This window comes from Hemicordylus capensis, chromosome 6 (assembly GCF_027244095.1).
Source record: "Hemicordylus capensis ecotype Gifberg chromosome 6, rHemCap1.1.pri, whole genome shotgun sequence".
In the NCBI taxonomy this organism is placed as follows: Eukaryota; Metazoa; Chordata; class Lepidosauria; order Squamata; family Cordylidae; genus Hemicordylus; species Hemicordylus capensis.
Genome location: NC_069662.1, coordinates 88,648,350 through 88,665,503, shown reverse-complemented (window position 1 = coordinate 88,665,503; position 17,154 = coordinate 88,648,350). Strand labels below are relative to the sequence as shown.

General features: G+C 41.4%; 1 protein-coding gene across 7 annotated transcripts in view; it reads right to left on the bottom strand.

The window, feature by feature from the left end:
• Window positions 1-947: 947 nt before the first annotated feature.
• VPS41 (VPS41 subunit of HOPS complex) overlaps window positions 948-17,154 on the bottom strand; it is a 167,353-nt gene continuing 151,146 nt past the window's right edge. For all 7 annotated transcript variants that reach the window (XM_053259881.1, XM_053259884.1, XM_053259885.1 and 4 more), the window contains 4 exons: window positions 11,390-11,489; window positions 10,904-10,948; window positions 8,478-8,557; window positions 948-6,568 (listed from right to left, as the gene is read on the bottom strand). In XM_053259881.1, coding sequence (XP_053115856.1) covers window positions 6,488-6,568; window positions 8,478-8,557; window positions 10,904-10,948; window positions 11,390-11,489 — 306 coding nt within the window. In that variant the 3' untranslated portion in view covers window positions 948-6,487. The remainder of the gene's footprint in view (window positions 6,569-8,477; window positions 8,558-10,903; window positions 10,949-11,389; window positions 11,490-17,154) is intronic.

Here is a 17,154-nt window from a genome sequence, read left to right as displayed (position 1 = left end):
TTGGCTTGACTATCAATCCATCTGTATATGGAAAGTGACCAAAGTTAACTAGACCTCACAGCAGCAGTGCCCTACACACGCCACAACCATACCCCATCCATGCACTTACAAATGTCCTGGTCATTACTGTAGTGAAATGTTATCTTACCAAGGGGAGGGCTTTATAAGGAGTGGGGGTGTTAAGCAAGCAAACAATAAAACAATAAAGAAGCTGTCCCCCAGTTTCAATTGAGTCCTCACATCATGTTTAATATTTCTATCAAGAACAGTCACACATATTATTTCCCCTATTTTGAAATGTGGCAGAAATTCAAAGCTACACAATACTTTGTAGTGTTAAGTGAGCATCATTGAGGATATCATTTTGGAAGGCTTTATACCAGCATTGGCAACAAATTGCAACGGAAAGGCTTATTTAATTTAAAAAACCCAGCAAATCTGGCATGCCATCATTTTGAACATTTACTCGAAAAGTTGTTCTGTAGGAAATGTACATGTGATTGAATCTCTATAAGTGACCTCTCTTGCTTTCTCACTCTGCCTACATCTCTGGTAAATCAATCAACCAGTTTATTATGATCAAAGATCAGATAGAGAGCAATATCTCAGGAAAACATCTTCCCAACACCAGAAAAAAATCTCTATGTTTCTGATCAGCTTTTCAAATGTGGGCCCGATCCATAGTTCTTTGACTGTAGTAGCAGGCAGCACCAATTCTGCTGCCTCCAACGAACTCCCCGCCAGACAGATCATCATGGGCTAGACCCAGCACTTTACTGATAGCCTTGGGTACTCTTGTTGCAGGAACAATCCTCTGGAATCGAGCCTTCCTGTTTGATCCAGCCCCTTGCAAGACGGTAGAGAATGGAGTGTCTTACCAGACCGAAGAGGATTAGACCCAATTCCTGCAATATGACTTGAATTTAAGTCAAAATGCAACAAAGATGCATGCTCAAAATAAGCTTTTATTTCATGTCATGAAAGGGACAAGTACAGTTACAGAGAATCTGGCTGGTACTGCGCATTGAAACTGTGCAATTCACCAGTTTATATAGGTTTCAAGCAAACAAGCATATCAGTAAAGCAATTAATACATGTCATAGGTAATTAAACAAACATTCCAGTGGTGCACTCAGGGTCTTCAGAAGATAAGTTACTACTTGACCTTTCTACTGACCCTACTCCCTATCGGGATCTTGGAATTTGTCTAATAGATTTGGTGCATACCTATATTATCTATTTCCAGACAGGTTCTGGCATTTGTTATTTCTGGGCTTCTATCTCACATTCTTGAGGGGCCCCACATTCCTGGTTTGAACACTTTTCCTGACTCAATTTTCTTTGTTTCAAGCCTAGTGGCTCTTTGTGCTGTTCAGCAGCCCGAACATTGAATCAAACTCTTATACACTTATTTGTAGGCCTGGATTAAACAATTCCATATCACTCTGTACTGCCTTTGCATGTATGGGATCCAATCCATGCTCAGAAACCTATTTCAGTGCAGGCGTACTACTTAGCAGATAATGCACTGGACTTCAGTTCTTTAAAATAAGAAGCCAATTAAATGAAAACTGATATTTACTATCAGTTTCGGGAGTGAAGCAGAGCCTGAATTCCGCAATGCATTACCATTTAAGGATCCAGGTTGTGTACATTTCCTATCACTCAGATCAGCCATTCACATAGTAGAATCCCCATTATCTCTGACTCGAAAAGCCAATTCACAAATTATGTTGTCAGCTATATACAAGATATAACTTTACACCTAAAAGTGCAAAGTGTGAATGCCCCATACAGATTTGCAAATATGCATAACATTTAGATACATTCATCAGGGAGACACAATTGCTTGGGCGTCACAGACCCAATTTCCCCTTCAGAATGTGTGGAATTCGTTCACAATTCTTCGGTGAAATTTCCCAATAAGAAAATGCCTTTGGATTACACATGAAAACTTCTTTGGTTCAGGCCATTTTTTTTTAATTTAACACATTTTTATACCACCCCATATGCAAGCCGCTGGGCAGTTCACAATTTTAAAACACAACAATTAAAACATCAATATAACCAAAACAGTTTAAAATACAGATAAAAGCTCTAAAACTTTTAAATAAAAATGTGACTAAACAGGTCCTCCTTAGACACATCCAGAGAAGGGGAAGCTCTAATTTCCCTAGGAAGTGCACTCCAAAGACCTGGGGCAACCCTAGAAAAGGCCCAATTTTGAGTCGCCACCAATCGAGCCAGTGGCAACTTCAACTGGACATCACCAGATGATCTTAATAGGTGGTGGGTTCATAAAGAAGGTGTTCTCTTAAATTTCTGGTCTTGGCAACAGGTTTCTCCATTAGAGAAAGTGTATTGAGTGTATCTTGTTTTCTCATATAGCATTCTACATCCTTTATCCCCTCCCTGTGCTCATGTATATGTGCGCACGCACACACTTCTTATTTATATCAGTTCTTGCCTGCTTAATTTTTTGTGGGAATGGGTTAAGACATTTCACAAAACATTTTTCTTAGTTCAAGTTAGTTTAAGGTTTTATTTTTAAATCTGTCAACTAAAGTCAGATTTGACTTTAGCAGCAGATGCAGTCACATCTTAGGGTTTATCTCCTGCCAAATGAAAATTAAATTCCCATGCCAATAAACATGGAAAGTAGGTTAAATTCTCCATAATTGAAATGCTTTAAAAAATCTAATTTAAAGTGCACTGACCTTAAGGGAAAAAAATGTAAATCTTTGATTTAGAACGAGTTTGAATTTGCCTAAACATAGCATGTTTACAAATGTGAATGGGATAAGAGAAAATAATGGTGGCAATATAAGAATACGACCAATATTGATATAATACTTTTCAACAAAGTTTCCCCAGATATGAAGAAATAAATAAAATGGCTCCCTGTCCCCAAAGGGCTCACAATGTAGAATAGAAACATAAGAGACACCAGCAACAGCCACTGGAGGGATGCTGTGCTGGGGATGGAGAGGGCCAGTTGCTCTCCCCCTGCTAAATAAAGAAAATGACCACTTTAAAGAGGTGCCTATTTGTTCAGTTAGCAGGGGACAGCTCAGATAGCTGTTTATATCTACAGTATAAACTAATAGTTTAGTCTTATTTTGGTACCAGGCAGAAAGCAAAAGAGAGAGAGAATGGGAAAGGTACAGAGCTATGGTTCTGAGGAACAACATTATTTAAAGAGGTGTCAGTGCTTTCAGAGCAAGCCATGTGCAGTTTGTAGGGTTGCCAGCTACCCAATATTTTATGTGTCCAACCAGTTAAAATGTGTATAGCTAGGAAAACAATATTGTGGGTGGGGGTGCCAATCCATCCATCCATCCCTTTATTACGGTCCTTGACCAGTAGTAAAACAGTATGCACCATATATAATATATAATAGCCCACAAACCATGCATCATAATAGCAAATAAACCATTACGTTAACCAGTCACTATACATTGATATTTGATCTCATCCCTGATTAATTATCTAATTAATTGTTAATCAAAATTTGCTGACGGATTCACATGGCAACAGAGCAAAACCTAGCTGCATTATATGTGATGTTAGGTGACTGGTCAGACCGTAAATATAAAATACAAGTTTCATCCCCACCATCACCAGGCAGCATACTTAAAAGCAGAAATGTCAAAGAAACTCACAAATCCTGACAAACTCTACAGTCAGGGGCAGAGCCACCATTGTGCACCTGGGTCCAGGGCTACCATTGTCCTGGAACCACCTCTGCAGCGCATACCCACACCCCTTGCATCTAAAGTTGATGCAGGGGCTGTGGCCAGATGCGAAAACAGAGCCGGCCAGTCCCATTCACAAGCGCTTCAGCCAGTGGCACAGCGCTGGGTTTCCTTTATCTGTCTCCAGTGGGTGTAACATTGTGTGAGGGCGATTTCTGTATTAGAGCAAAAGCACTTTTCAAAAGTTTTGGCATTGTTTTAGATGCCCACAGCAGTGCAGACCTGCCAGCAAATTGTTTGCTGAACCACAACAGATCATCATTTGCAGTACCCACCAGAACAATTTTATTAACTGGCATTTTAGCTACAAGCCCAGATCAAGTCCAGGGTCTGAAAAGAGTATTTTTCAAACACTCCTAAGGAACACTTCCCTCCAGGGGTGGAGCTATCATTGGGCAAACGGGTTCAAAGAACCCAGGCCGCACCCAATCAGGGGCCACACTTCGTGGCCCCGACACGCCCCCTGCATCTGATGTCCAGACGTGGGGGTGCTAGTTTAGCTCCTGAGCAGGGGTCGTGCGGCCCCTTCGGGAGCTAAACTAAGGCTGGTGCTGCGTTCGCAGCACCAGCCAGGAGCGGCGCTTCCCTACTTCCCTCAAGGCTCCGTTTGGGAGTCAGACCCCGCCCCCCACATCTGATGTCAAGACGCGGGGTGGTGGTGGTGGCTAGCCCCGCGTCTGACGTCAGATGCAGGGGGTGGGGTTAGCGGGGTGGCCGCAGCGGCTGCACACAGGCCGCCGGCGGTCCCACTCCACCGCTGTATCAATCTATCTGCCAAGGACACTCCCACAACCTTCAGGGCTGGATTATGACATGCTGAGGTCCTAAAGCAGTGGTTCCCAACCAGGGTTCCTCCAGATATTGCTGAACTACAACTCCCATCATCCCCAGTTACTATTTATTATGGCTGGGGATGCTGGGAGTTGTAGTTCAGCGACATCTGGAGGAACCCTGGTTGGGAACCACTGCCCTAAACTATGTCAAGCTTAAAAGGCCTCATAGCATTAGAAAATGGGTCGTAAGTCCCAATCCAGCACATTACCCACTCTCCCTCACGGCGTTGCTCACGGTTCCAGCAGTGTTTGTTTGAAGAGGCGAATGCTACCTGTTACCATGATGACAAGCATCGAAGCCAGGCCCTAGTCTATTAACATTTCAATACAACTTATAATTATTACTGCACAGATTTAAACATGCAAGATGATGAACTGTGCAGCCATTTAAATATATGTTTGTCTTACCAGAATGATAACGTCTGTTTTAGAGTCTTTCCCATTTGTCCTTTTATGGAATAGTGTAGTCTTTTTACAATTATGGAATAGTGAAGTCTTTTTACAGTGTTTAAAGGACCATCACAATGTGAGGCCCTAAGCTGTAGCTTACTTAGCATGTGCCTACATTCAGCTCTGCCACCCCAGTCACAGAAATGGTGTACATTTGCAGAGGATTCTGGAGCATGTTCTCGAACCCACAATTCACAGGAGCTGTTGGCCAGATCTGCTGGGGCCTCCTCACGGACTCTTCTGAGCACATTGCAACACACACCAATCACTCCCCTGCTGCTGCACATCAGAGGAAGATTAGTACTGGAGAGGGACGTTGTCTTTCAGGTAGGATTCTCTAAACCATAGCTTGAGAACTACCACCTGAGAAAATATTAAGCTGCATGGACTATAAACTGTTTGGGTCCGGTTCGTGGGTGCCAGACACGTTAGAATTAGTTTTTACCAAAAAGTTGGACTCACTGCCTTGGCGGGTTCGGTGGCCTAGGGGGTACTACTATGGCCGTGGGGGGAGGGTGTCCTCTAGCAGCACCCTCCTAACCGGTCTCCGAAGGGCTGTTTCGGCCCTTTGAGAGTGTGGCAGCCACTTTGGAGGCCACCACATATACGTGCAGGTCATTTGTGTGACTCAGTCCGACTTTTTTTAAAAACAACAACAACTAATTTTAACGTGTCTGGCATCCCCAAACCAGCCCAAGGAGGGCCCAGTTCCAAGTTGAGTCCTCGAATTGAGCCAGTTTGAGGTCAAGCTGGCTTGCACATCCCTACCATGTCCTCAGTACTGTCTACACCGATTGGCAGAGGCTCTCCAGGTTTCAGATGGGTATTTTCCAGCCCTACCTGGAAATGCCAGAAATTGAACCTGAAATCTTTTGCACACAAAGCATCTGCTCTTCTAATGATCTACAGTCCTTCCAGTGTTCCTTCTAATAGCAGTTCCCAGATGTTGTCGACTACAATTCCCAGCAACCCCAGCTGCAATAGGCTTTGCTTGGGGATTATGGGAGTTGTAGTTAACAACATCTGGGATTCCCTCTTAGAGGGAACACTGAGTCCTTCCTCTGTTATACTAAGATGAAACTGTAATCTCAAATGTGATTTCAAACTGGACAGCATGTAAAGAGAACATAGCATGTAAAGAGAACATATCAATTCAATTTCACACTTAGGTTTATTGTTTTCATTAATTAATACAGAATAAGCCAAGCATACAGGCGACAAAATCTGAACTGTGCAGCACTGGTGCATCAGGAGACAAGATAGTGATTTTTTTTAAAATTGCTTTTTCATCACTTTAAATCCACATAGGCAGTATCAGCAAGCTGGGATGATTCACTGCATACTTGGTCAAAGTTAAATGTATACTAACAGCTTAATGAGCATTAGCAACCAGGCACAGCAACTTTGTGCCCCATTAGGGGATATAAGCTCTTGACATGCCAGATAATGTTATTTTTGCATCTCCAAGATAGCACTGCCTGGTCCTCGGTGTTTAGCACTGCAGATGTTGCAAAACTGCACTGCAGACACCTGAAAATTAAGCAAATTAATATTTGTTTTAGAAGTCTATTGCATATTTGGCAGCATATGCATACAAAGATTGAACAGCAGATCATGACTTGATTTTTAAAGACATGAATAGAAAGTGATGCTTACATAATACAAAAATTATTATACTAAAATCAGAATTGGATTAACAAATGCTATAGTAATAGTAATGCTGTTTAATAGAATTTAAAATGAAAAAAGGATATTTAGACCTGAAGAGTATCAAAACATCTATTCTCATTCCTGGGTATTTCTGTGCCAAGTTACACACACACACACACACACACACACACACACACACACACACACACACACACACCAAATATTAAGCAGCAAAGATCCAAAGAGTTCCATTAGGCATGCCTCAGGGTTTGCGTGTGTCCAGAGGGATGTTTGATTTGTTTTCTTTAAATAGGAGACTCCAGCATCATATAACAAATTGCTTCTGAAATCCTCAGTTTCAAAAGTGGCTTGCCATGCTGCATGTGGCTGCAGTTTGAGAAATATGAGCCCAGAGGTGCTCAAACTTGGGTCCCCAGATGTTGTTGGATTACATTTCCCATCAATCCCAGCTACAATGGCCAAATATCACTGTAGCTGGGGATGATGAGAGTTGTAGTCCTTCACCATCTCGGGATCCAAACAGTGTTCTCTCTAATTTTTAAAATCTGTGTGCAGAATGAGTTTTGTTCCAGGTGTCAGTATCTAGGCAGTGTGTGCGCATGTGCATTCAGAGTGGGAACTTCCTGATTCAACCTGAGCAGGATCTAAAATTAACTGTGGACATTAAAAAACATGTGAGCATGTACACATGCACACACCTTACACATGCACACACCAACACTCGACCCAAACTTGAAAACCCCTCCACTAGGGCAAATATCCCTTGGATATGTGAAATTAATCATATGGTTCTTTGGGTGCTAGTTGATATGTATGAAACACCCATGGAACATATAAAAGGAAACTTGCAGCAGTCAACTTGCTGGGATAGGACAATTTAAAAACATGTTTGGGATGCTGCTGCTTCCTTGTGGAAAAGCGAGATATCTTTAACACATTATAAAGTTAAACCTCGGGTAGTCCATCACCACAGTGTATGGTGCTGATTTTTTGACCAGTGAATTCAGCAGTAGTGGTAATGAAGAAACAGTAATCAGAGCAGGAATTTATACTCACTTGAGGATTTACAAAGTAAGTGTCACCTCTTGTTCTGCATTTAAGAGTGAGGCTTTGCTTACTCTTAATTTTAGAAAAGCTAGAAAGAGTGGTTATTGTAATTTGAAGGGAACCGCCCCCCCCACTAAGAAATAGTTATTGACTATGTTACCGAAAGATCCTCTAGTTTTTCATGTTAGTTAAAACTCTTGTGTGCATCCATGCACCATTTATTTTGACTCTGAGCGGTGGAATAAGCTTTTGGGTTATAACAAAGTACAATTAAAATTTCTTCTTAACTATGCAAACTCTAAATTATAAAATGCCAAAATATATCACTTACTTGATCCATTTGTTACAAGAGGGCTGTAATGCTTGTGTGTGTGTGTGTGTGTGTGTGTGTGTGTGTGTGTGTGTGTGTATGAAAATCCAGTCAAATGCTTCCCTTTTAGTATTAAGGTGGTATTTATACAGAACTGTAATATTTGGATGAGCAGCAGTGACATGGTTTCTTGCTAACAGAAACAGTTTTTACAACTTATGGTGCTGGAAGGTGGTAGGTTGTTTACTACTGATACCTACTGAGATCCATTTAGGAACAATTGCTATAATTATGGTATAATGCTCAATAAATACATGCCTTTCTCCATGGATGGCAAACACACCTCATTTGTCCTTTTGTCTTTGACTACAGCAATTTCTAGAATCCAGAGAGATTAAGTTGGTTACTTACTGTGCTAGATACAGGAAGACACCCTTTATGGAACATATGCCTGCAGTGAAACACTGTTACACTGAAGGATTTAGATGCATCTGGCAAGAGAAGAGAGAAAAATACATGATGTATTATCAAAATACATGAGCTGAAGGCTATAAAGAGTGTGTGCGCGCACACACACACACACACACACACAGAGCTGCTGCTACATCAGTATACAGCACCTTGTTAAATAGCGGTATGAGAGGACATTTTCAGATTTACATCCACACTCCTTTCACAACACACATACAAATCACTGCCTGTATTTACTGCTTCTTCATGATGATATCACACTGTCTTATGTTGTCCGTATTAGAATTGTTAATATTTCCATTCTCTTAAACACCATGCAGGCTATTTTCAAGTACTAGACTAACTATGCTTTCAGAAGGACAGTCCAGATTGCCATGAGCATCAATAGCAAAAAACTGTGACCACAGACCAGTGATGAGCACGGAGAAAATTACTTCTATCCTGCCCTCCCTACAAGGAGTTCATGGTGGTGTCACTTAATTTTACAATCTCATAACAATTCTGTGGGCACAGAATAGGCAGCAAGTAAGTGGCCTACCCAAGATTACCTGGAACATAGGAAGCTGCCATATACTGAAACAGACCCTTGGTCCATCTAGCTCAGTATTGTCTACACAGACTGGCAGAGGCTTCTCCAAGGTTGCGAGCAGGAATCTCTCTCAGCCCTATCTTGGAGATGCCAGGGAAGGAACTTGGAGCCTAGATGCTCTTCCCAGAGTGGCTCCATCCCCTAAGGGGAATATCTTACAGCGCTCACACTTCTAGTCTCCCTTTCATATGCAACCAGCATGGAACCTGCTTCGCTTAAGGGGACAAGTCATGCTTGCTACCACAAGACCAGCTCTCTTTCCTGTAAAGAATTTAAAACATAAGACCTGGTGACCTTCATGTCCCAAAAGGGATTTAGCCCAGGTCTCCTCAGTCCAGGTCCATCACTGGCTATCATACGGATTCACCAGGTCACTCGAATCAAACAGCTGCCTTTCTAGACTGTCATTTGAACTGTAATGTATTTGCAGCTTTCCAGTACATACTAAGGTATGCTGCATTAGCCATATTCACATTGGTTTAACATTTAACAAGTTTTCAAAAATTATTTTTAAATGTTTTAAAAAAGACGTTCTTAACCATTTCTTGTGAAAGCATCCCCCAAGTCCTTGATCCCATCCCATCACTAGTCCCATCAGAAGAAAGTCTAGTAGGAAAGGATATCCAGATAGGAGTGTACATGATCCGTGGTTTGAGCACCATTTGGAAGCGGGGACTGGGAGCTTTAAGAAAGAGGAGAGCAGGTCCTTACCTGCTCTCTGCCACCCCATGCAGCTTCCTGCTTGGGTGGTGCGTGTCCCAAGTATCCCCATGTGGTGCCAGCACACTCGTGGTGCCAGCATGAGGGTACTTGGGACACACGGCACCCCAGCAGGAAGCAACTTGGGGCAGCAGAGAGCAGGTAAGGACCTGCTCTCCTCTTTTTTAAAGCTCCCAGTAGAGATGTGCACGAGCCTCTTTCCTCTGGGAAGTGCCGAACTGGCTCGGGTGCCAGCATTTGAACTGGATTGACAGGGCAGGGAGTGGTTCTTCTAAAAAGCATGTAAGGAGTTCTTTACCTGCCGACACCACAAATTGGCAGGGAACAGCGCCACAGCTCCACGTGACCATCTGGAGAGCAGGCAGAAAAGTGGCAGAGTGGGAATAAGCAGGTAAGGAGTTCCTTACCTGCTTTTTAAGGGAACCTCTCTCTGCCCTGCCAGTGGGTGCAGAAATGGCTCGTGCACATCCCTAGCTCCCGGTCCCTGCTCAAACTGCAGTCCGTGCACACCCCTATATCCAGGTTAATTCCCCTTCACTTGGAAGAAACTTGGTTTGTCCGTTCTAGGAATGCTAGCCAGGAAGGGACATATAGACCCTGCTCATACATTACCATAGCAAATGGCACTTGAATCTATAGAATTTGGTTCTTTTCTTTGAAAGCTCATGCCACAATACATATAGCTACAGGACATTTTGCTGTTCTTGCAAGAAGGGCAATTCAGAGTGAATTTGCAGCCAATTAAATTTCATCCTGGAGCATCCTAGTCCATATTTTCCAGGGAATCCAGATAAGAAGGGGGAATGAGACCATCGTAGCCAAGTATAGCAATCCTTTCCCCTGGCATAGTCTGGTGTATCTCTCAACACCCCCAACTTTGTTTCAGACAGCACAAAGGAGAGGGTAGATATACGGAGAGTGGGGGTTGGATATATCTAGCACCCATTCAGAGTTAACTAACCAGTTCTGGACCAGGGATTCTGAATTTTCTTTTCTTTTTTTAAGAGATCAGGGGCTCTGAAGTTTTTTTGGGGGGGCTTGCTGTAAAATATCTTACCTGTAGGCAGAATAGGTTCAAGACATGATTCACAGATACTCTCTTCTGCAAGGAAAAGAGAGAGAAGAGAGAGAGAGAGAGAGAGAAACCACAAGAATTAACATCAATTGTTCAGATGTTTTGCCATTTTTCTCAAAAAGGAGCTTTCAAAATGCAGTTAGTATTTAATGCAAAGTCGCAGCTCTTAAAATCAAAGCCCATTACCTGCCACTCGATGAGGATCTAAGGACTTCTTTGTTACTTTTAAAATGAAATAATCTGTAGATTAATAATTCAAATTGAGAAAATATCTGCACAAGTAATTTAGGGACTTCTACACATGGGGGCCACCTCAATGTCTGGTAAAGATTAAACACCGTTCTACTGCAATGTGCAGTTTCAATTGTATCTCATTGTAACATAGGTTGGGAAATGCACTCTTTAATTGTTGTTGGCAGATTTACAATGGAAACCATTTTAGTATATTCAAGGATACATTGTACATACCATCCACAAAGACTCCTCGCATTTGTGTCCGGTGCATCTTTTTTAACAAGGAGAGTGAGTCAGCAACAAGAATCTTCTTGCATCCCTCACGAAGCAAAATCTAAGACATAAAAGAATGCCATTCTGTGACAGTTTTTGCCCAACTTACACAGAAGTCAAAGTTACATACTTTACAGTGTTTTCTCCTCCCTTACCACTGGAGTTGTTCTGGCAATGCCTTATTGTGAAGCTTAGAAAAATAGTATTTTATAACCAAAATTACACAACTACAATTTGCAAATTGCAATTAACTGTAAGTGCCTTAAAGGGCACGTGTGACTCTGCTTGGGAGTCCAAGGGCTGACTATTCCAATGCTATCCTAGAGTGGAGGTGATTTTCTTAAACTAGCCATGTAGCTTCCCAGTGCTTATGGACTCTTACACCATGGTAATCACAGTATTTCAGATCGTTAATCACATTAACAAAAATAAATCTCTTCATAATAAGCAGCATAAGAGACTTTGAATCTGGTAACTTGGGCCAATTTTAAATGGGTGAACTGAGAATATAATCACTGCGATAAGAAGTCTTACAAAAATGAGAGCTTCTCAGTCATCTGAGGGACTTTTAATTGGTATTTGCTTTCTAACTAAATAATCAATTACACTTAAATAAATCTGTAGCCTGCTAAAACCTCAACAGAGATGCTTATTGGAGATGGCCCTGCTGGAGGATGTGCCCCTATGCTGCCAAGTATTAGTACCGCGATCCACTCCTTTGAAATACTTAGAAATAACCAAAGGTACAAATTGGAATTTGCAGAGACAAACTGGAGGTAACTCTCAGCCCGTAACTGTTATTTTTTGACGTTCAGATGTAATGAAGTTACAACCTCAGCTACATTTAACTGCAGTTAGCCATTACGTCTGAATGGGCCCATGTTTCAATCACCCCAGAAATCTGGAACTTTAAATCTTCAGAAAAAAATAACTTAATAATAATAAAAAATAATCCCTTTCTAACTCATTTAATAATGGTACCAGATTCTAAATAGATTGGAGTGGCCAGAAATCTTTTGACTTTACACAAGATGAAATCATTTTATTGAATTAGAGTGCCACCCACATTATATATCAAGGTGAAGAAACCAGAAATCTGTTCAAGATTCTTCACCCATAGTTCTTGATTGCCTATTTTTAATGGCTGCTGAATGTTTCAAAAATTGAATTTAAATATTAACAGACATTGTGGGGACAAAAACCAAGCAAAACTAATAATAAAGCCAGTCTTAAAAACTATTTTTTTAGCTTTAAAAATTTGCATTTTTATGTAAACACAAGGAGGTATGCATAGGACTAAATGAAATCATTTAGTAACCAAAATGCTACAAACAATACATAGCAACTGAATGGAAACTGACTATTTATTTTATGTTACCTATGTAAATAAACTATATGTATACACCTTGTTATATACCGAACTTTTCCAGGGCACATAATTCTAGTCACTGAAGCAGTGTAATTGCAACAAAAGTAAGGAAGACTTTTAAAATCTACGCCATAGCCTAAATTTCTTTCTACAGAGAGATTAATTGGATAATTGGACATGTATATACACACACATACACACAAAACTACAGGGTGTATATAAATGAATGAAATTGCCTGAGCTAATGAATATTACTAAACCTGCTGAAAAGTGACATTTAGGAACTAGACTTGATGACAAATACAGATCTGATGCCCGAAATTGCAAACCCATGAAGAGTTCCCTTCTTTCCCCTGGAACATGCAGTTATGAAGACAGGCATTATGGCAGTAATCACGTCTTGTTTTACCCATAAATAGTGCACTATAAAGTGCAGCAGGAGGATCTGACTCTATTCAGACTGAACAGTATTGTTCTACAAATACACAATGGAAGACGACTTCTGTTTTAGAGAAGAAAATATGAAAAATGAAAAGCCAAAAAAAGCAGAAGGGGAAAAAATCAAACTCATGCAGAGCTCTTCACTAATAAACCTCAGTACTCAAACCATTTTCAGTAAAAACCAACAAATGTTTTGGACTGCAAAAGGCAGATACATTTGGATAGTAGCCCCAAACACAAATACTTTTGTTCAAGTGACAAGCCTATTTTTATGATGTCATATCCAAAGATAGTTAGCCATGACTAAGCACTATAAATATCCGTGGGACTTAATTATGATGGCATTTCTTTAGATCATGCCTGCTCAACTTAGGCCCCCCCAGCTGTTTTTTGACTACAATTCCCATAATCCCCAGTCACAGTGGCTAATAGTGAGGGATTATGGAAGTTGTAGGCCAACATCTGCAGGAGGCCCAAAGTTGAGCAGCCCTGTTTAGATACAATCCATTAAGCTTTATATGTAAGTAAAATATGTTTTTACTTTCTTTTCTGAAATGCCTACTTCCTTCTCCATGTCCCCTTACCATTACATTTCCCTGGTTCATCTAAGAACAACCATAAGAGTAATCAATGCAATCCAGATCTGATAAGAACAATGGCAATTTACCTCTTGTCTTCCACAGAACACATCCACTACCAGCAAAAAAAAGTTCAAAGAATGAAAGCAACACAGAAGTTCTAGTCGTTGCTACTCCACAGCACAGCTTTCCCTGGAAGCCAAGTATGGAACCTTTGCTTTGTCAGTTCCCGCAAAACACCAATGTTCTAAATGAGCTAAAAGAATTAGGATCTCACAAGAAAATGGTCTTAACCTTTCCACCCCTGTACACCCCTGAACAGCTATCAGGCATAGGTCTATCATTTGCGCTAAGCAGGTTATAACACACCCTCTAGTGGTCACTTGGTCAACTTTCACAACAGTATTTTAAAAGAAAACATAGCCGTTTGAGATAGACAGTTGTTGCATGCAAGATATCCATGGCAATATCTTTCTGTTGATCTAAGGGTACCTTCTCCCACAATATTTTGTTAGCATGTACAGATAAGTACACACTATAAACATTTAGTGTCAGTCATGAAGGGCGCACATATGTGCCACTTGTCCTTCTAAAATGCATAGAAGTTTTGTCTGGGAAAAGACTGAGCCCCCACTTTTGAGCGAATTTTTCTGAACAATGCCGTTCATGTGTATTTTGTCTTGGATATCTTTTGCAAAGCCACTGCAGCACAAAATCTGCAGTGGTGCACACAAACACAGCTTTGGTGTTAGAACCTAAGAAGCGCCCCACTAGATCAAGTCTAGCATCCTTTCTCCTTTCCGATGCAAAAAGAGATTTCTGGATCCTTTACCATCTAGATGTCATTTGCTGCTCAACATGATCTACACAGCTTGATCTGAAGATATTCCTCCTTTACACTGTCATGTCTATTATTAGTAGTTAGATTTTTCTGATTTGTATCTTCATATACTAGGTAATTCTCCACAAAGTGTTAATTCTGGAGATTGAGTACATTATTTTAGTATTTCCAATTTCCACATTCCAGATATGTAGGGTATCTTAGCCAATGCTAATCCATTTCCACATTATCAAGAGTGTCAGCGCCCAGTATGAGGCTGTGATTGGCCATACCTAAATCCAGATCTGTATATGTTCAATGTTGCCAATAAGCTACAGTTCAGGGTAGCACTGCAAAGCACCCCTCTATTAGCTGTATCAGCAGCACCGGATCATGGAATCATGATCTTCATGAACTTCTCACCCTGCCTGGTCGAAGAGACGGCTCAGAGCAGGTTGATAGTGCCTATGCTGGCAGCTTGCCTTCCGGTCGAGGTGTCAAACAGTCCAAAACAGGACGTGCCCTTGCTTTGCTAAAAAGGTATGGCCAAAGCTATACAGACCCAATGAAGGTAAATTACTCAGGGAAGGAATCCTCCCACCTAAGAGGTAACATGGAAGGCTCCCAGAAAGGAACACAGACAAATGGCACATTTTCCAACCCATCCATGTTAATGAACTGACAGAGAAATACCAGGGAGGAGTCGCTCGTTAAACTATAGGAATGTATCTTTGCACCTGAAGACATCACAATCTAACAAGCATAGCCCATTCACCTCACACAGCCACATTTGCATAGCCTGCTCTCATCTTTTGTTCAGGAGGACCCACATAAAGTGACTAAGTCCATGTAGCAATGGACTCGTTTTGCACAGCAACTCCTTGCTCTCCAGAGCAGGAGAAGCCACATGATTGAGTCAATAGGTCCCTCAGGACATGTTTTGGCATATAAACACTCCAGCCAGGCCACAATGGCTGTCGATTCTGGAGGATTCGGTTCAGGTTCCACTTGGACTCTACAGATTCCCATAAGCGAGCTGTGGTTGCTGCTGCCCCCTTGCTCTTTCTCCCTGTTTCTATTCCACACTGCTCAAGAAGGTGGCCTGAGTGCCTGGCCACTGTGCACCAAATGCACCCAGAAAGGACAGGTAATAACTAACTTCTCCTCTCCCTCTCTCAGCTCCTCTTCCACTTGTCTTTCTGCTTTCCCTCTCTCGCTCTCCAGTCACTTGGTATTGCAAGCCTCCAAGCAGAACTCAGATTTGGGACTCTAGTCAAATTACTACAAGCCATGACCAAGACTTTCATTCAGAACGTTAGCTAAAGTATTGAATTGCCTTGCCTAACTAAACTTTTACTTTCTGTAATCCCTGCTTTTACCTTTATGAAAGCTTTTAAACTGCACCTACGTCTCCTCATCCTTTCCAAATACACCAAACTTGCTTAAATTGTTACTGAGCCGAACCACTCCCAAGCCTAAGCTACTTTCCCCACTCTAAGCCCAAAGCATCGTTGAGGTTATAGCCAGCACTTTGGGGCACTTCTGCTAACAGATTTGGTGGAGAATTCAGGCAGTATACCAAGATCCTTAAAAACTGGCAACACATGTTTGGTGTATTCTGGAAATATCTTTCTTTTTCCACCTAAGCCTATCTTTCAGTTTTCCTTTTCTCAGCTGCCCAGTAACTGCATAAGATTTAAGATTTTCACCTTTGGATGTCCTCAATTCATCATTTTATGAAATGTTCAGAGCATTAAGTTGCTTAGGTTAGTTGCTGGAGAGAGGAACATGAGGCTCAAATGCAGTAAGCAGCACTAGTACTACTCTCGTGTCCAGATAAGCAGCAGCAGGTACTACTCTCTTGTCCAAGAGAGGTGCAGAAAACCAGGCTCCTAGTACTTTTGCCAGGCCTGACCAACCCAGATACTTCTTACTAACTGTTAACTGAGCAGCAGAGGGCAGTGGGGGCGGGCAAGTTGCACAATTTTTCAGTCAAGTATTCCTTAGCAGACCTTCCCCCTACCCTCAACTCGATGCTTACTACGCCTGAGATTTTTGCTAAAAGGGAAATTAACCAGGTGTCAACATTCTAATCTGAAAAAAACCTTGTGCTTTTAATTAACTCTCTATACAAGAACCTTCTCATAGACACAAGGAATGGTGGTGGCTCCCCTTGGAGGCTGGATCACCTTTACATTTGGTTTAAGACTGGGTGTCCAGAATTGACGAGAATAAGTATATACACCATCAGTGCTATTTTCTACAGTGGTGCCATGAGGATCGATTTTTTAAAATGTAGTAGAATTTTAATCCAGATATGTAGGATTTGGATAACAGCCTGTTCATTTGAACACAGTATTGTAATTAAAGAGAAGAATGGGGAATTAAAAATAGAATTATGGAAGTGAATTGCAGATAAATGTAAGTTGTTTCTAAGACACAACGAAAAAACTACCCATTGTTAGCCTCCCAGAGGTCTCCCCCACAACTGCTCCTGAGAAAATCCATGCTACTCAAC